Source organism: Gallus gallus, chromosome 12, assembly GCF_016699485.2.
Source record: "Gallus gallus isolate bGalGal1 chromosome 12, bGalGal1.mat.broiler.GRCg7b, whole genome shotgun sequence".
Lineage (NCBI taxonomy): Eukaryota > Metazoa > Chordata > Aves > Galliformes > Phasianidae > Gallus > Gallus gallus.
This window is the reverse complement of record NC_052543.1, coordinates 19448570-19467834: the sequence shown is the minus strand read 5'-3', so window position 1 is coordinate 19467834 and position 19265 is coordinate 19448570. Positions and strand designations below refer to the sequence as shown.

General features: G+C 57.5%; 2 protein-coding genes across 2 annotated transcripts; one reads left to right on the top strand and one right to left on the bottom strand.

Annotated features, from left to right (window-relative positions):
• Positions 1 to 1056: 1056 nt before the first annotated feature.
• Positions 1057 to 5641, top strand: OXTR (oxytocin receptor). Its single transcript, NM_001031569.2, has 2 exons — positions 1057 to 2945; positions 4821 to 5641. The coding sequence occupies exons 1-2, from the start codon at positions 2018 to 2020 to the stop codon at positions 5066 to 5068; spliced, it is 1176 nt and encodes a 391-aa protein (NP_001026740.1). The 5' UTR covers positions 1057 to 2017; the 3' UTR covers positions 5069 to 5641.
• Positions 5642 to 6322: 681 nt separating this feature from the next.
• Positions 6323 to 9711, bottom strand: CAV3 (caveolin 3). Its single transcript, NM_204370.3, has 2 exons — positions 9568 to 9711; positions 6323 to 7181 (listed from the first exon to the last, which is right to left on the bottom strand). Exons 1-2 carry the CDS (start codon positions 9679 to 9681, stop codon positions 6840 to 6842), a joined length of 456 nt encoding a protein of 151 aa, NP_989701.2. The 5' UTR covers positions 9682 to 9711; the 3' UTR covers positions 6323 to 6839.
• Positions 9712 to 19265: the final 9554 nt, after the last annotated feature.

The following is a 19265-nucleotide window of genomic DNA, read 5'->3' as shown; positions in this document are numbered from 1 at the left end:
GCATGCGTAGCATGAGGCATGCAGCACCTGCTCTCCTGGTTTGTCCCCCCTTTGTGGTGGGGAGAGTAAATCACAGCCCCCTGGCAGGGGCCACGGGCACTTCTTGCTGCTGCTCCGCCAGGATTTGATTGCAGAACATTCAGGCCCTGGCCTGGCTCTGCCATCCACGCCGTGCTCTGTGCAGATGTCAGCGTGGAGCCTCACCCAGAGCCAGCACACTTCAAGTGTGGCTGATGAAAACCTTCCACACCTTAAACCCCGTGTTCGGACACCCAGGAGTGCAGCCCTTCCCCTCACCAGCTCAGTAGGGCCCTCCTGCACCTCTGGATCAGAATGGACAGAGCATCAGGTCTGGCACTGTCAAGGTGACAAACAGAACGAGCCCTGGGAGAGCTCCCTCACAGTCTGGTGTTTATGATTTCCAGTTGAAATGAAATGTATTCTACAATTACACACCGCTCCCTGAGCACAGAATCAGCTCAGGCTGTGATCTGCATTCAGGGGCTCCATCCTATCCTACGAAGGGCTCCGTGTAGCTGGGGCTGATGCCCCTCTGACAGCACGGAGGGGGCAGTGCTGCCCAGATCCAGGGTCCACGCTTCAGGTGTGTGGCAGCAGCGCGGCCGGCCCAGCCCCTCACCCCCCCAGGCACAGACTGCGGCTGGAATGGGATGCCGAAGGAGCGGCGCCGAACCCAAAGGCAGCTCAGAGCTCTCCCTGACTCCACCCCAGCCTGGATCTCACCGAGGTCCTTTCCTCCTTCAGAGCTCTCCTGAAAAGGGCAGAAAGAGGGGGGAAAAAAAAAGCAGTGCCCGTGGTGAGCTGCTGTCCTCAGCGATTCCCACAGCGTTTTATTGCCTGGAGGAAGAAGAGCGTGAACCCTGGAGGGAAGAACTTGCCAAAGCGTTTAACACATTTATATCTCTCACAGAGCAAAAGGTTCCCAAAAATCTTTAAAAATAACTGCGGGGACGTTTATTCGGGGCCGAAGGGTGGGAGCGGGGGGGCAGTCGGGGGCAGCGCGGTGGGACGGCGGCAGCGCTGTGCTGGGCGGCCGCTCGGCGCTGCGCGGTGAAAAGGTGGCGGGGGGCCGCGCGTGGCCGCTGCTGCGGGGAAAGGGGCGCAGAGCTGCGGGTGTTCCTCCGCTCCGTGAGCAGCGCGCGGTGCTGCAGCCGTGCGGGGCAGCGAGCCCTGAGAAAACACTGCTGTGCCCCGCCGTGCGAGGGCTGAGATCGGCACTGACGGCAAACGGTACCGAACGTAGCCGCGTATTTTTTCCTTTCTAGCGGTGTTTTGGCAGTACTCGCGGATAATTCTCCTGAAAGAAAAACTCCTCGGGGGTCGCCGCCGCTCCGGCTGCCGGGCAGCACAGCGCGAGCAGCGGCACGCAGCTGCCATCCGTCCCCCCGGAGGCGCGGGGACAGCCCCGGCGGAGAGCCCCGGCCGCGGCACCGCTTAGAGACGCGCCGCTCTTTTCCAGCGTCAGAGCCCAAAACCGCAGCTGAGGGCCGCCGCGCAGAGGGGATCCTCCGACGGTCCCCCCGGGTGGAGCTCCGCGAGCGCGGGTCGGGGTCGGGGGGTGCGCGCCGTGGCGCTGCCGCTCCCTCTCGCGGCCGCTCCGAGCGGGCGGGACCCACAGGACCCACCCCGGTCCCATCCGTGCCCGCGGGCGGGGCGGGACGGAGCCGGCCCCCTCCCCATCCCCATCCCTATCCCCGCCCCGCCCGGGGCCGGGGTCCTCTCCGCGCTCCCTGCGCTGGAGCCGCGTGCGGCAGCGGCGGGGCCGGGGATTGCCGGACGGACGGCGCTCCTCTGACGGCCCCCCCGCGTGCCGCTCCTCGCGCGTTGCTGTCGCGCCGGGGGCCGCGGGCTGCGGATGCGGCGGGAGCCCGGGGAGGGGCCGGGAGGGGGCGGCTGCCGGGGGGCTCTCCGGGCACAGCCGCCTGGGAGGGACGCGGCGCTGCGGGGAGCGGGGCCGTGAGGGGCCGGGAGGCGCTCGGCTCTATGCGGGGCGGCCATGGAGAAGTTGTACCTGGCGGGGAGCGGCCTGTGGGCCAACGGCTCGCTGGGGAACGGCAGCCTGCAGCCCGAGGACAGGGCGGCCGCCAGGAACGGCACCGCGGACCCCCTGAAGCGGAACGAGGACATGGCCAAGGTGGAGGTGACCGTGCTCTGCCTCATCCTCTTCCTCGCCCTGAGCGGCAACCTGTGCGTGCTGCTGGCCATCCACACCACCCGGCAGAAGCACTCCCGCATGTACTTCTTCATGAAGCACCTGAGCATCGCCGACCTGGTGGTGGCCGTCTTCCAGGTCCTGCCCCAGCTCATATGGGACATCACCTTCAGGTTCTACGGCCCCGACTTCCTTTGCCGGCTGATCAAGTACTTGCAGGTGGTGGGGATGTTCGCCTCCACCTACATGCTCCTGCTGATGTCCCTGGACCGCTGCTTGGCCATCTGTCAGCCGCTGCGGTCCCTGCACAGGCGGGCGGACCGGGTCTCCGTCCTGCTCACATGGCTGCTGTGCCTGCTGGTCAGCATCCCCCAGATCCACATCTTTTCCCTGCGGGATGTGGGGAACGGAGTGTATGACTGCTGGGCGGACTTCATCCAGCCGTGGGGACCCAAAGCCTATGTCACCTGGATAACCCTCATGGTCTACATCATCCCAGTGTTGATGCTGAGCGTCTGCTACGGCCTCATCAGCTTCAAAATCTGGCAGAACGTGAAGCTGAAGACGGCCCACGGGCCCCCCGGGGGGCAGAGCTCCACCGCCCGCGGCGGAGCGGCGTTTGCCAGGGTCAGCAGCACGCGGCTCATCTCCAAAGCCAAGATCCGGACGGTCAAAATGACCTTCATCATCGTGCTGGCGTTCATCGTGTGCTGGACGCCCTTCTTCTTCGTGCAGATGTGGTCGGTGTGGGACACCAACGCTCCGCAGGAAGGTACGTCCTCCCCCCGTGGCTGCGTGAGCGCAGGGACTGCGGCGCTCCGGGCCGGGGGCTGCGGGAGACAGCAGTGTCTCGGGGCGTCGGGGGGCTGGAAGGGGGCGAGGAGAGGTTCTGAGCGAGGAACAGCACCGGGAGAGGCGGCAGCGGCTGCCCCCGAGCTCCCCTCACTGCAGCCGCGCGTCGCCCGTGCCGAATCCTTTGTTTTCCTGCGGTACCGCTCTGTCCCCGCTGACTTCTCTGCTTCCAACTCTTCTGCGCTCCCAGTCCCTCCCCTCCGCTCCCACCCGCCCGAGCGCTGTGCCGCTGCCGTTTGGCCCTGGCTGGAGCACAGGTCCTCCGAAAGCCCTCTGGTTTAGAAACGAGGTTTTGCCTCCTGGGTGCGGTGTCACCGCTTTGCCTTCTTTTACGCTCGGTGCTGGCCGCTGCTGCCATCCCTGGGGCTGCAAGCAGTGAGACCCACCGCCCGGCTCAGATCCGTTTGCTGTGCGAGCCGCTGCCGCCCCTGCACGGGAGCGTCCCCTCACCTGGGCAAAGCCGCGTGCAGGGAAAGCTGCACAACTTTGTGAGCTGCGAGAAAGGTCAGCGGAGTGCGCTCAGGGGCAGCTCTTTGGGCACACCGCCCCGACCGGCAGCAGTGCGCAGTGTGGGGCTGCCGGAGGCCGACGCCGGGCTGCCGTTCTGTGCTCTCTGCACGCCGCGGCAGTCGCGGCTGTGTCCGGTCCGCCAATACCGGGTCGTTGGTGGGACCGCGATGTCCCCGCAGCCCGGACGTGTGCCCTCCCAGCCGCCGGAGCGGCTCTCCTGCCCCGCTCCAGCCACCCTCGCTGTGCCTTTCTTGCTGGTCTCTGCTCACTTATTGCAGGTGTGAATGTTCAGCACAGCTTTTAAAGCCCTCCCGAATGCTCCCGACAGCTCTCTTGGTTTTCTACCTGATGTAGTCTAGTCCAAACGTCTGATTTTCAGACGCTGACGATGCTGTGTCTTTCCCTTTCACTGTCTGTCCACCCCGCAGCCTCGAGAGCTTCTCCTGACCCATCAGTGAGCAAAAACGCAGGGCTTTGCCCGCAGGGCAGCACTGGGCTCCCAGCTGGAGCCGCTCACAGACTGCGGCCGTGTCTGCCTCTGCTGGCTCCTGTGCAGAACAGGGAGTCCCTCCGTGTGCCATCCCTATCCCCGCCATGTAATGTCTGCCTTGCCCTGGCAGGCCGAGCTGGCTCTTGGGGTGCTCCTGGGGGCCCTTTCCAATGGTGCAGCCACGCACCACGAAGCGCAGTTTATCAGCACCAGAGGCAGAAGTGTTGAGTCGGCAAAAAAAAAAAAGGATTTAAATCTTTTTTTCTAAAGTGGATTGAAATGCTGGGATGTGCCTCAGTTCTCTCACCACGGATTTTCAGCAATTTCCCATTACTTTATTTATTAAGAGCAGCTGGAGCAGTTGTCACTAGAGCAGGAATTATGGGTGAGTGGGTTAGAGGTGAATTTGGAAACGAGACCCACAGTTTGTGCTTCTCTTCTGGTTTCAAAGGTGTGAGTGTGTTTCGGCTGAGGCAGAGAGGGAACAGACACAGCCAAACCCAGGCACACATCCCCGCTGACAGCTCTTTCCAGCAGTGCACGAGGAGAGCAGGGCGGAGGGGGGGTGCACAGGGCTGGCACAGCTGTGGGTCCGCAGCCCTGTTCTGATGGGATGGAGCCGGGCCGAGCTCTGAGCCATCGCGTGGGGACAGTGCTTCGTGCTGCGCCAGCACGGTGCTGTGCTGTGGCTCTGCCCCCCGCCCGGTGTTCGTGTGAGCAGCGGCAGTGCGGGCGCTGAGGGTCCATAGGGGAAATCTTCAGCCCCCGCACCCTGACGCACTCTCTGCATTGCAGCCTCCCCCTTCATCATCGCCATGCTGCTGGCCAGCCTCAACAGCTGCTGCAACCCCTGGATCTACATGCTGTACACGGGGCACCTGTTCCACGACCTGATGCGGCGCTTCCTCTGCTGCTCCGCGCGGTACCTGAAGGCGCGGCCGGCCTGCGAGCTCAGCGTGGGCAGGAAGAGCCACTCGTCCTCCTTCGTGCTCAGCTGCCGCAGCAGCAGTCAGCGCAGCCTGGCGCAGCCGCCCGCCACGTGAGGGCACACAGGACCAAGCGCTGGGAAACGCCGGGACTGGGAGAGGGGGTGCTGTGTAAATAGGTGTACATACGACTGTGTGGGTGAGCACGGGCAGCGCGCGGCGTCAGGCCGGGCAGCGGCAAGGGGGGGCTCCGTGCTCAGGGCTGTGCGGGGCTGAGCGGCACCTGAGCCCATTCCCACTGGTTGCTTTAATACATGGAGAGTCACCGGAGCCCCTCCTGAACTCCGTGTGGAGTGCAGCTGGGACAGTGCAGGGCACAGGGCTGAGGGTGGGGACTGCGGGCCGGCGGGAGCAATGCCAGCACGGGATTAGGGATCTGTGCAATAATTCATCTGCTGAGTGCGCTCCGGGCTTCTCCTAAGGCATCTGGGTTACAATGGGGCTCTGTGGGCTGAGGAGCTGCCGTCGGGTCCGCCGAGGCCAAGCACTTGTTCTGGGTTTGCAGCTGATAGCGTTTGATCTTTTCCACCAATGCAACCTTCTTGCTTTGTAGCGCACAAAGTCATGCTCACGGCATGGGTTTTTTAACTGTTAAGGAATACCTGTAAATAAAACTTTCTGACCGTGTCCTGATGGAGAGGAGGCGCAGGAGGAGCACTGTGCCAAAGAACGAAGGCTATGGATGGGTGTGACGCATCACACGTGGCACTTTGGTGTGAGTGCTGTTGTGTGCAGGGCGGTGTGCTGAGCGCTGTGTGCAGTGCTCCATGTGCTGCGTGAGGGCGGTGCTGGAGGGGGCCCGGCGCTGCCCCCCTCACTACCTGCAACCCAGGGGGTGCAGCAAGGTTCAGCCTCAGTGCTGGGAATGGGTATGAAAAGCGCACTGAAATCTGTACCAGTTTCTTTTTTCACTGTCACCAACACATACACTGTCACCTGTCACGTTGGGGTGCTCCTTTGCATGTTTTTCAGGAGCTTCGAGTGAGCTGTCAGCACGCTGCTGACCGTGACCCAGCACAGCCCATCTCAGCACCTTCCACCAGATTGGTTTAAAGCGTTCCTAAAGCACACCGTTTTCCCCCTATGTTCATCTTCTTTCTCCCAGCGGTGGGGCAGAGCAGGGTGGGCCCAGGGATTTGTCACCACAGGGGGACAACAACCACGGCCTCAAGGGCCAAAGGGAAGCAGAGACACTGCAGTACGGCGGCGTGTGCTGCTCGTGGGGCTGTGGGGATGGGAGGTGTTGGGAGCTGGGCTGGGATTTGGCTCAGGGTGGGAACAAGCAGAACAACGGCAACACACTAAAAAGAATATAATTCCAACATGGTTTTAAATTATTTTCATTCCAACAAAAGCCTTTAAAAAAATACCTGTGATAAAGTGTTTTGGGAAACATTTTTTTTTCCTACAAACATCCAAATATCCTTTATTACATGTAACTGCAGCCACCCTGAGGCGCAGTGCTGTGCAGCATCAGTGCTACGTTGCTGAGGGCAGCAGAGCTCCACCACCCCATGTCAGCAAAGGAGCACCATTCAAGCTGTGCCTCTGTCTGTGGCATTGCACTGGGAGGGACTTTGGCCTCAAGAACTTGTTGGGAGCTGAGGGAAGATTAAATTGAGAATAATATCTGAACAAGGAGGCCTCCTGGGCCCCGGTTCAGCACAGCACTTTGGGGCAGTGCCAGCAGAGCACACGAGCACCTCTGTGTCCTTGACATCCTAAGGACAGCTGTGTGCAGAGCCCCGGCGCATCAGTAGAGACCCAATGGGTGCACTGTGGCTGCTCGGGGGCCGGCACAACACAGTGGTTGTGGTGCTGCTGGGATTTAGGTTTCCTTCCGCAGCATAACCCTGACGTTACTGCAGATCTTGGAGAGCGCCTCGAAGAGCGGATCGCAGAAGGTGTGGATGCAGAGGGAGTAGATGCGGCTGACACACTGGATCTCGATCAGGTAGCTCTTGATGCAGGGCACCACTGCCCAGATGTGGCAGAAGGAGATGAGGGCGAAGAGGAAGCCCCAGACCACGGCCAGGGGGATGCCCAGCACGGCCGAGAGCAGCCGGTAGCACCAGTACTTGCTGACGGTGAAGGTGGTGTAGCTGCCTTTCCAGACACCATCAAAGCTGTACGTCCCCACGGGCTCAGCTATCACATCCTCGAAATCCACCTGGCACGGGATGGAGGGAGGGAGCATTGGCACAAGGCAAGGCACAGGAGCTGCTGTTGTGTGTGGGGACAGCTCGGTGGGAGGGAGTGGTTCCCATCACGGGGTGGGCACAGATGCCGTGCCCAGGTTGGAGGGGCCTCGTGCCCAGCACCGCACCGTGCCCACAGGCACAGACATGGCCATGGGCAGGGATGGGCACAGCCCTGTGTAAGGAAACCAGAGCCCATTCCTATGCCTTTTTTAGCATTCAAGGACATAGGTTGCCCACACGCAGGAGGTGTTTGTGCTAATAAAACCCCACAGTTCTCCTGATTTATGATTTTCTTATTATACATTTGGAGGCAAGATACCCAGTTCTGCCTATTTGTATTCTGCTGAAGAGGGAGGGATTGGCGTGGCCGTATCCTTACGGGGATATCTTTGCTATACGTAGCCATTGGGAGCATCTCTGCATTGCAAATACTCCTAAAAGCTCCTGAACCGTGCACAGACCTTGCTGTCTGGAACACATTTTTAGGGAATGCATAAACCAAGCCATACCTCTTCAGAAAAAGCACCTTTCCTTGGTTAGGCTGAAATGTCTGCTTATGCATTTATGTCCAACTGCAACATCCCTTCTGTTTTTGGAAGCACTTTGATCATAAGATCATTCTGGATCACCTTTGATTTCCTGGGGCTGGCAGCAGGCACCAGGACAGACACCGACATGGGCTGGGAAACAACAGCCCCGTGGGTGGGTGCGGGTGGGCACAGGTGAGCAGCCCCAACCACCCCCCCCCCCCCCCCACACACCCTGCCCAGCTGTGATCCAAACTAATCCCAGCCACCTGGCCAGCTAATCAGGGGGATAATTAGTGAGGGCAGCAGCAGGCTATAAGAAGGAGCCTGTCCTTCTCTTTTCCTTTTGCTTCCTATGTATAAGGGGGGGTACTGAGGAGAGATGGGATGCAGGCTGAATCCTGAGCTGAGCTCTGTCCCTACGGCCTTCAGAGGGTGCCCCTGAGCTCTACTTGCTCACCGTGTGCCATGGCTGGGAGGAGGCTGGAGGACTCAAGGCTTTGCCATGTGCTGCTGCTGTGTGTGTGGCAGGAACTCGCTGCCTGCAGGTGAGTGCCCTCCTGCCTGTCTGGCTGCTGCCTCTCCCTGCAGGGTCTGGTGTATGCCCAGGGTGTTTCCTGCTGTGCTGCTGCCCACTGGGGAGAGGCTTTGGCTGCCTGTGCTGCTGCAGGGGATAGCAGTGCCGGGGCTGTGCCTCTCCCTGCCCAGCTTATCGTCTGGGCTATTTTTGGGGCTGGGAGAATGCGAGGTGGCTTCAGTAAATGCTTTGAAAGCTTTCAAAGCAGAAGAAGTAGTGTTATTATGTGAGTTGGTGGGCTGGGAAATCCTCTGCAGGGTTTTTGGAGCTCGAGTAGGAAAAGGGGATGGGTGGGATGGGAATGGCCCGTGTGCTGGGGAGAGGGCGCTGTGCTGGGTGCTGCTCCTGCACTGCGACCCCTTCCCACGGCCCGCCCTCATCCCCAGCAGCACAGACCTGGGCAGTGATGGGGTCTGCGGGCACACCTCACCCGGCAGAGTGCCCATCTATGGCTGTCACTGCACGGCCCCTCAGGGCACTGCCCGGCGTTTTAGCTGGAATACAAAGCGCTTCAGCACGCAACTGCTCTTCAGTGGTGCCATTGAGGTCACAGCTGGCTCAGAAGCTTTTGTGAGCAGCTTGGGCTGTGCCGTCCCTCCTGGGGTGCCATTTGCTTTGATCTCACAGTAGTTTCAATAAAACCCATCCCTCTCCTCCTGCCCTACTTTGGGCCAAACTTACCCCGGTATAAGTCTAACAAATCCCATTACATGACTGACACAGCAGGCGAGTTTCAGCCGTCAGTGTTCAGGCAGAGCCTTTCCTTTTCCCTTTTCCCTCTCTCCTTTCCCCTTTGCAGAGATATGCACTCCTTCTGATCAAAAATAGAGGCAGGTTGCTGCACCCCGTGCTGGCATGCAGGGGAAGCAGCCTTCTTCCAAACAGGACAGTGCTTTTCTCAGTGCTCTGCTGCTCGGACTGCCGAGCCTTGAACGTTAGCAGCTTCTGCCCAACTTTTTTCCAAGGTTCCTTTCAAGCAGTGATATGGGCTGACCCCGTTTTATTTTGGCTTCCCTCTGCTGTGAGCAGTGAGGGCAGCCCCAGATGTTTTCAAGCCCATGGAGATGGGCAGTGCATTCAAACAACAGAACTACAGCATCAATGGGCCCGTGTGCACTGTGAGGCCAGGGGCTCTGGCTGTGCTCTCCCCACCACCCACAGTGCAGCCCCTGGCCCTTGTAGCAGTGCTTGAAGCTCTGTGCAATGGGAAGGGAGCTACTCTCCTAAAAGCAGTGCTCTGGAAGTCGTTACCTTTACAACGTCTTCATTAATCCTCTTTGGATCTCTGTTCACCAGGTCGATCTCCTTGGTGTGCTGGTCCTTGATGATGATCCTCTCCTCCAGCTCTCTCTGCTCCTCAGCCATGGCTCTGGTGCTGCAGGGCTGGGGCAGTGCAGAGGGCAGGCTGTGAGAGCTGAGCAGCTGCCCCACGCCCTGGCTGCGCTCCAGGCTAAAATTAATGTCGTGCCGCCTCAGTGCCCTTAAAGGGGCTGTGCTGGAGGGACCCCGTGGTCTGGGTTGGGTTCTGGGGGCTGACACATCCTTGGCTAAAGCTGCTACGGCTGTAGTTTGTAGGAGATGTCCTCAGCACACACTGTGTGGGCACGACACTGGAGCAGGTTGCGTGGAGAGGTAGTGGATGCCCCCTCCCTGGAGGCGCTCAAGGCCAGGCTGGATGGGACTGTGAGCAACCTGGTCTAGAGGGAGATGTCCGTGTCTATAGAGGGGGGTTGGAACTGGGTGATCTTAAAGGTCCCTTCCAACCCAGAACATTCTACGAGACAGGAGCAAAATGGGTGGGAAGTACCCTCACACAGCAGCATGGATTTGCATGGTTATGTGGTACTGGTAGGGATGAGACAAATGCTGTGAGGTGAATGAGTGGGGGGTGCTGGGCAGATGGCAGCCCTGGCTGCTGCACTGGGGCGGGTGTCATTTACCCCATCCTGGTAATGGGCATTCAAGCAGAAGGACTCGGCTGAGCTTTCACCAAAGCTAAACATGGAGACAGACAGTGATGGGTGCTGCTGAGAGACAAGTGAAGCACACAGTGCTGGTGTGCGTGGGGCTCTGGGGGAGAGGAGTGTGACAGCCATCTCATGGAGAAGTAATGCTGCCTTGGCTGGGGCCCAGCACTGGATTTGGAGTGCAGCTGCTGTGCGGTGGGGAGTTGGATCTGCTCTGCTCTGCCCCACACTACCGCCCACCCATCAGTGCAGGGGTGCTGCAGTAGGGTGGTGCGGGGCCTCCAAAGCTGGGTGCTGAGCTGAGTGCAACCCCATGCCCCGCAGTGTGCGTCATACTCTGCCTTTGGGCTGCAGCTGGGTGCTGCAGGCATGCAGCTCCGGTGTCTCGAGCGTGGGAGGAGGAACATGAGAGCTGGGCTGTCTGTGTGCAGCCAGCAGCCGCCTGGGGTAGTGCTGGGAGCTGCTCGTGGGGATATAAATAGGTTGGGGTGTTGTCAGAGTGCAAGTGGGGCACCACACAAGTTGTGATGCACAGCTGGCAATGGGTGAACAATAATGCTGGTTTGTTAGTGATTAGTGGCGACCAGGAGCTGAAGTTCCACGTGTAGGCAATAATGCATTCGATGCCTGCCCTGCTGGAGGAAGGGGCTGATGCGGAATGCTGCTGTGCTCCACACCGAAGTTCTAAGCTTTCCATCTGGGATATTTGCTAGAAACCTTCTGACAGGTTTCTCTGCAGAAACCAAGCTCCTGCTGCCCTCCCCGGGTTGCCCCTACGTGGTCTCAAGGAGGGCATTTCTTTTCCTAAAGTGGTTATCAAGACCTGATCTGGCCTATGGGCTGCAGGGACCATGCTGTGAATTTAGAAGCCTTCTAGAGGTCGGCAAAATAACCTGCTGCCTAGACCCAGCCAGTGAAATAGATTTATCTAGTACAGAGAGAAATACAGCAGAAATACAACCTGGGGAAATCAAAGCTCTATGGACAGAAAAAGATGACAATGCTGGTGAGCAGTAAGGAGAAACAGGGAGCTTGTGCTGTGCTGTGTCCTGAGAGCACACGGCACTGGGGGTGGGGAACAGCTGTGCAAAGCAGTGCTGGAAATCAGGGCTGGGGCAAAGTGGGGGAAGGACCAATGCCCACCCCAGCTTGGTCTGTGTCGGGGGGAGATGAACAGAGCTGTTGCAATTGAGTGGAAGCTGCTGCCAGGTGGGATGGAGCGTAAGGGCCTGGTGCTGCTCACAGTGCTTGGAGCAGAGCTCTCCTTTCATCTTTTCTAAAAAACAAAGGCTCTTTTTCATGTCTTCCTCCCCTGAGCTCCTTTGGACCCTCTCTCTGCTGCAGGTGGGAGCTCAGTGTCAGTGCGTGGGGTCTGCTGGGGTCAGGCTGGATTCTGCTGCTCAGACCCAGTGCCAGGGAGGGTAAGGGCTGCACTGGGGGCTTAATGGCATGGCCAAAATCAGTGGCTCCTAAGCAGAAGTTTGAGTAGGAGCTCTGTCATGTGCAACATCAATTAAAATCAAATTTTGCTGAGGTGGAAGTACAGAAAAACATTCATTTATCATTTGAGTCTCCTTAGTTAGTTTCAAATCAAAGCAGATTGCCCTTTAAAGGAGAGCAAAACCTGTGGCGTTTGTACACCCATGAGGGCATGGATTCAGTATCCAAGTCATTCTTCATTCCTGTCCGTGTTACAGATGCTCAGGTGGGAGCTCGAACTCCTCACGTGGCGGGGTGGGTGCTGTGTGCCACAGGTGCCAGGAGCAGCGGGACAGCTCTGGGAGCCTCTCAGCACAGAGCAGGGAAGTGACTTGCAGTCAGCAATTCTCCCTTTGTTTGAATGGTTACAAGATTCCTTTGGTTCAGGTGTGCATGTCCTGGCTCTTGTGGGACTGCAGCCGGAGCAGCTTGGTGCTGGTGCTGTGACAATGCCCCCAGTGGCTGTGAGGGGCACCATGTCAATGTGGGATGTTGGCAGGCAGCTGGCAGTGGGCATTCAGGTACTGCTTGTTGTGCTGGGTTTGATCAGCCCAGTGCAATGGGCACCATATGAAACGCAGACAGCTGTATTTCTTGTGCCATAGCAGCTCAGCAGGCACTCACTGAGCCCATGGCTTCTAGCTGTATCCTACTTCCTAATCACATCCTTATGGCTGTGGGCAAAGCTGTGTTTTAAATGTTGAATAAATGTCCTATTTCAGGTTGGAAGGGAATAATGAAGTGAATCAGGTTCTGGAGCAGTTGGGGTGCCTCAGCAACACAGCTGCTCTTTCAGTGTACTCAGCTGTGGGGTGCTACAGGGTTGGTGAGTCCCAGGGTCTGGGGTCTGCGCTGGGAGAGCGGAGTGTCCCGGGCTGAGCTGCTCGCAGCACTGCTGGAGGTGCTGAGTCTGTTCTAAGGGCAGCCCCCACCCACTGCAGGCACAGGGAGCAGCTGTAGAGCAGCCCGTGCCCTACTCTGCCTGTGTTCTCAGCTCCTCTCAGCTGCAGTGCTTCTCTCTCTCTCTCTCTCCAGTACTCTAAATTCTTCTGGATTTTCTTTTTAAAATAGCCTTGTTTGGCTTTGCCTTATCTAGTGAGACCTTCTCTTGATTTATCACTTGTCATACCGAACTGGGTGCTCTGTGGATCAGATAGTGAGGAAGGACAGTGCCAGTGCATGGACGATTGTGGTCACTGCTCAGGTGGGAGTTTTGCATCACCCTATGGTGCAGGCAATCAAAAACCCACCTGCTAAAGCTGGCTGGCAAGCACACGATCCCCTGTAGCTCCTGTGAAGCACTTTGCTACCCCTATAGAAATGTCTGACAATTCCCTTCCAGCCCAGGAGGATGTGTGAGGCTCTCTTGCCTATATGCTGGTAGAGATATGTGCAGAGATACGTGTTCCAAGGACGGTGCCAGGAGCCCAGCCCTTCTCTGAAGGCAGCTCGGGTAAGCTGAGCTTTGAGTCAAACATTATGTGAAGTGTTTGTACAAGGCAGCCAAAAATAAAATGCAAACCTAAAAAGCAAGGCAAGTTACCACTCATAAATAAGAGATGCTGCTGCTCTCTGGGTGATGTCATTGCAGAGATGTGCAGAGCGCTGCTTGTGGAGCTGATCGATACTGTGGCATGCCCAGAAGGCTCCTGGTGCATACAAATCAAATTGCCCTTTCCAGCCCTGGGAGGGAGGTTAGGCCCTTAATAACAGTGTGAAATATAGAGGCCTATTTCTAGCACCAGGAGCTTTGCATGTGAAAGGCTTCAGCTGCTCTTCCCTCTGTTCCTGCTCCTGACCTATTGTAGCTCTGCCCCCCAGCAGTTGCCCAGAAGCTAAATATCATGATGGCCCCAGCTGGGTGCTGGCTGCTTTCCCCAAAATAGTGGTAGAGCCAAGGCTGATGGACACGTAGGGCTCCTGCATCTCCAGCAGGATCTGGGTGGGTGCTGTGCTGGGGGGGGTTGTTGTAAGCTAGAAGGAACGCTGTCGGTCTTGGGGGGGATCTCTGTCCCCACTGAGTGCACTGCTGGCTGCTGAAAGCAGTGCTAAGGCCGTGGCAGCTGCAGCCCCATGGGAAGTGCTCTGTGCACAGCATCACTCCGTGCTAAGCAGCTCAGAGGGCACTGCTCAGACTGAGCATAGGTGCAAACTGTGCCCAGATCTGTGCAGCGGTGCGGTCAGCCAGCCTTTAAAATCTGCTACATGTGACGGGTCCTCGCTCTGTGGGAGCTCCTGTGAGAGCCCACCTGGGGGTGGGGGGGCGGGAGCGGCTCCTGAGTGAGCTGGAGGTGCTGTTGCTGCTTGGAATTTAAAGCTCAGCACCTTCTGCTGTGCTGTGGAGGTCGGGTGCTGCAGCAGGACGTCAGGTGCACGCCTCACCCTGCTGAGAGCTGCGCTTTTTTTCAGTGCTTCAGTAGATGGTTTTCAGCCTGATTTACTGCCTGGGAAGATGGGTTTTGGAGCAGCAATGAGACTTGGTTATTGCTAGAGCCTGGTGTCAGCTATGCTCCAATTCCTGCCAGAATTAACAGCACCACGAGTGCTTTCTCCCCAGCCCATCACCTCAGCCCCTGCAGTGCCCACGGCTGCTGCTAATGCTGCACAGAGGCTGTGGATGCCCCATCCCTGGAGGTGTTCAAGGCCAGGTTGGATGGGGCCCTGGGCAGCCTGGCTTAGTAAATGGGGAGGTTGGTGGCCCTGCCCGGCAGGGGGGTTGGGGATTCATGATCCTTGAGGTCCCTTCCAACCCAGGCCATTCTGTGATTCTGTGAACCATTACCTCCATATTTCTTCCTGCTCGGTAACTGAGGACAGCCCACGTGCCTTGAGCAAACACTGTGACACTTTGTTGTTCACACTGCAAGCGATAAGAGAGTTGTTTTAGGGACTGCAGTGCGCGATTTGTTTACTTTGGATGTCAGTTCAGATTTGGCCTTTGGAGGAAGCACTGTAACTCGGTAGGAATGTGGATGCTTTCATGTCCAATGGAGTATGGCCAGGACCTGGTACCCAGTGTGGTGTTTTGGGGCAGACGGGGCACGTGGGGCCATCTGGAATGCATAGAAACCAGGTGATTTTGCCAGTGTCTGCTCAAGGAGAGCTGTAAAGTTAAAGACACGTCAAGTCTTTAAATGGAGAACCACAGCATCACACATTGCCTCACAGCACCCTGCTGTGCTCAGGTGCCCGTGGCTCTTTTTCATGTCTCTGTGATGGATAACTGCTCTGCAAGCCTAGCTGTGCTCTATTCATAGCAACGTTTGGGCTTCATGGCAAGACAGCGAAGGCTGCAAAACAGGAGCTTTCTCCTCGTCTGTTTGTATCCAAGAGCCAACTGCTGTGCCCTGCTGGGCCCTGACCTGCACTGGTGGTGCATGAGCGGGCTGTGCTTTGTGCTGCAGTTTTCCAGGAGCTCCCCAGGCTGTTTGCATTTTTATGGGTGTTGGCTGCCCGGGACTATTTATGACAGCAGAATTGAGTGAATTAATATTCATAGACTTCCCCCCAACTGTATGCTGTAAATCGTGGTGGCTGTGGCAGCGTGCCCTTGCTAAAGCCACAGCAGTTCCTTGGGTGTTGTTGCATGGTATTTTTGCACATATTTAAGGTTTCTTGAAAGAGCTCTGTGCTCCTGGGACAAATGGGAGCTGTGCCATCACGTCTGGGATAGGAATGAGTCTGCTGCTTGTGGGAGATGTGGGCTAAGAGCTGTGTGCTGCTGAGCCTCCTGCAGGCACATGAGCCCCCAGAGTGCTCCTGGGAACTGAGGTGGCCCTTTGTCCCCAAGCTAATGGAGAACTGAGCTGTGAGATGCACTAATGGGCAGGGCTCTTCTGGGCTGGTGGATCCAGCGTGTCAGAATCAAAGGGGATGACTTTTGTGTGTGTAAATCTCTCATTGGAACGGGTATCCATATGTGGAAGAAAGTGATGCTGCTCTTCTCCTTCCACACTATTTCTGGTGCTCTCTAAAGTCATGCCCAAGACTCGCTGGTATTTCATGGAAATGCTCTCTCTTTGGGGGAAAGCAGTGCCAGAGTGTCAGAAAAATAGATACTCTAATAGCCGTGTGATTGGGTAAATGTTATTCTTTGCCATGTTTTTGTAATAAGAAAAGGAATCTCATGAGAAAGCTTTGCCACCACAAGGACTGACATCTACCATCGCTGCAGCCTCACTGCTCAGATCTGAACAGGGGAAAGTTGCACATCCCTGATGGAAGCAGCCAGCAAAGCGTGGCAGAGCTGCCTGGTGCTGTGCCACAGCCCTGGGGCTTTGTGAAGCCACCCAATGTTGTTGTTTGCAGACGCCCTCCTTCCACCTGGGCGGTGCAATCAAAAATGCCAGTTTAATATTTTCAGCTGGATGTTATTTCAGTGCTGTTCTATGGGTGCTTTGAGGGTTAACACACACACAGATTCTTTGTCTACTGGTGTATCTGATGTGAGCAGGTTCTGCTGTTTGTGCTGTATTTGCTGTCACTGCTCCTGAAGCTTTGCTTTTTATTCGTAGAACATTTGTGAAATGACAGCAGTGTCAGCCCAGTGGGTTTGACCACGTGGAGGATCAAAGCACCGCATTCCCATACGAGGCCTTGAGGTGGCCATTGGCTGGACCTGCTCTGTGATGAGCAGTGTCTGGGAGTGAGATTGTACTTGATAGGGCTTAAAATAGCACAGCTACAGGTCTGGAAATGGGACAGCTCGAGAAGTCTGAGGTGAAGTTTAAAAAGAATTTGAGCTGTCAAAAGCAGAAAAGGGCATTTGAAAATATAACACTGTTTTCCCCAGTTGCTTGTGCAACCAAATCAGCTCACCCGTGTGTCATCTACAGTCCTATTCCTTTTATAGTAAAGACAAATATTGGAGGGACTCGGGCCAAACGTTGTTCTCTCTTTTTTTGGGTCAATCTACACTGTTGGCATCACTTCCAGTGCTGCTGAGCTATCAAATCTGGACCGAAGTCTGGAAAAGTGAGGGCAGTTGGCACCTCTGGGGCCGGGCTGCAGCCCTGCCACCTTGCAGCAAGTCCCTGTGCATCCCCAGCATGGCCCTGGCTGGCATCTCTTGCATCATCGTGTTGTGGTGCATGGCATGGGCTGGGCAGGGGGTGTGGTGCATGATGGGTCTAACGTGCCCTGCATGCACGTTGCCCACTGCTTCTGCTGGAGAGCTTCAAGCAGCCCTGCGGGCAGCGGGGAAAGGGCTTTCAGTTGCAGCTGCATTAGGACTTGTGATAGGAATGGGGAGGCTGCTGGCCTGGGTAGAATCACAGAACCATTAAGGTTGCAAGAAACCTCTAAGACCACCCAGTCCAACCACCAGCCCAACCCCTCTGTGCCCACCAACCACATCCTGGAATGCACAAGGTGAAGAAATTCAGGAGTGGGCAAAAAGAGGCAGGGCAGGCTCGGTGGGTGGGCTGGCGCTGGCTGTGCAGCAGAGCTGGCTGCTCCTTGTCTGCTGCTGAGCTCCCCTGCCCCCGGCGGAGTTGCCATGCTGCTCCTGTGGGGCGTCCCTGCTTCTGAAAGAGCAAATGTGAAGCGCCGTACTTGAGGGGTTACTTTTTCTGTAAGTGCTGCAGCAACAGAATACTCAGGAGTCAGTCAGCTTGATTTCTTCAGCATTACAGTGTAGGAAGATGGGGAGACACGTCCTAAAACTGTCTTTTCATAGCAATACTTGCACAAGAAATATGCGACCCTATGAGCCAAGATGGGCCTGGCCTTGGACCGGGACCCCGCCGGCTCCGGAGGGGTTGGATCAGTGCAGAGGAAGGCTTTTGTTGAGATATTTGTGGTGGATCAAAGCAGCCCCATTCGGGCAGGGGCTGCGAGGCGCCCGGCGCTCTCCGTGCTGTGCCCACGGAGTGCTGTGCTGGGGCTGCTGCGAGCTGTGTGTCAGCCGCTCTTTGAAAGAGGGAAAATATTGGCAGGAGAGCTAAAGCAACAGGTGCAGGAGGACAGGGTGGGCCCAGAGCCCGGCAGTGAGATGCGCTGCACGGGGGGGACACGCGCATCGATTCTGGGGAGGTTTCACTAAATCCGTTCCTGGATGGAATTGGAACTGCGGCGCGCGGACTTCAGCGGCGTTCTGCGCTCTGCGGGCGGTTCCTCGGCGCGCAGCGCCCCGCGGCGGCGGCGTTCGGCACCACAGCCGCTCCTGGAGGCTGCGCGGCGCCGACATCGCTGCGCGGCGCCGACATCGCTGCGCGGCGCCGACATCGCTGCGCGGCGCCGACATCGCTGCGCGGCGCCGACATCGCTGCGCGGCGCCGACATCGCTGCGCGGCGCCGACATCGCTGCGCGGCGCCGACATCGCTGCGCGGCGCCGACATCGCTGCGCGGCGCCGACATCGCTGCGCGGCGCCGACATCGCTGCGCGGCGCCGACATCGCTGCGCGGCGCCGACATCGCTGCGCGGCGCCGACATCGCTGCGCGGCGCCGACATCGCTGCGCGGCTGTTGGTGCTGCTCGGGGACGAAGCCCGGAGTGTGAGCCCTGCGGCGCCGCCCTGTGTGGGTCGGTCAGTGCCCGCACAGCCCCAACCCGCTGCTGTTGGTGTTGCTTTTTTAAAATGGGTTTTATGAAATGATGTAGGTTTTGTTACTTACGTACATGACGAGCTGTATTATATGTTCTGTATGCAGCCCGAGGTGATCCCTTTGCTGGGTGCAGCCCACAAGGCCGGACCCCTGAGCAGCCATAGCAGAACCTCTATGCAGGCATCTTAAAGCGTGGAAGTTGCTAATGAGTCTGATTGGTGTTTGCACGTGATTTAAAACTTCCAGGAGATCACATCTACTGTGCATGCCCAAACCACCCACTGTCCCCTGGCACCCCATGTCCCCAAGGGCACAGCCACCCCCACAGAGCCCACTGCCTGCATTGCTGCTGTGGGGCTGAGCGTCGGGCATGGCTGTGCCCGCCAGCAGTGAGCTGTGCTGTGCAGCAGACCCACGCTCAGCCCGTGTGTGTGGCCACGACGGCCCCGCAGTGTCAGCCGGGTGCTGCTGCTGGGCAGGGGCAGCAGCCAGAGCTCCATCCTGCATGGGGAGCACTGCTGGGTGGGCTCTGCTGGGAGTGCCAATTCTGACAGTTATTTTTACTTGTTAGAACGACCGTTTTGTGCTCTTCTCTTTTATTTATTGCTTCTTCCATTTGTGACTTAACGATAAGAGAAGATAACTGTGGTTCTGGCAGGAAGCATTGTTTTTCTGCTTGAAATACCGTTAATAGCTGCAGATAAAGGGTTAGCACTCCAGCTTGGCAAAGGCCTGCTTTGCTGTTTGAAGTACTTTGGTGTGTGAGTGCTTTGGGTGGGCAAGGTGCCACGAAGAATGATTGGTACCCACCCAAAAGAGCAAAGCCCAACTATGGGGATAAAACAGGACAGAAGATCTTATCCCACGTAGGTCAGGGCCAGGCAGCTCCCTGGGGCGCACACCCGGCTGCTGCCATCCTGCTGGGCAGTGCCCGTAGGACACATCTGTCCCATCCC

Coding starts and splice junctions, on each gene's coding strand:
- CAV3 (NM_204370.3), bottom strand. CDS start 9,681: ATGGCTGAGGAGCAGAGAGAGCTGGAGGAGAGGATCATCATCAAGGAC. Junction 7,182..9,567: donor TTAATGAAGACGTTGTAAAG/GTAACGACTTCC, acceptor ATCCCGTGCCAG/GTGGATTTCGAGGATGTGAT.
- OXTR (NM_001031569.2), top strand. CDS start 2,018: ATGGAGAAGTTGTACCTGGCGGGGAGCGGCCTGTGGGCCAACGGCTCG. Junction 2,946..4,820: donor CACCAACGCTCCGCAGGAAG/GTACGTCCTCCC, acceptor TCTGCATTGCAG/CCTCCCCCTTCATCATCGCC.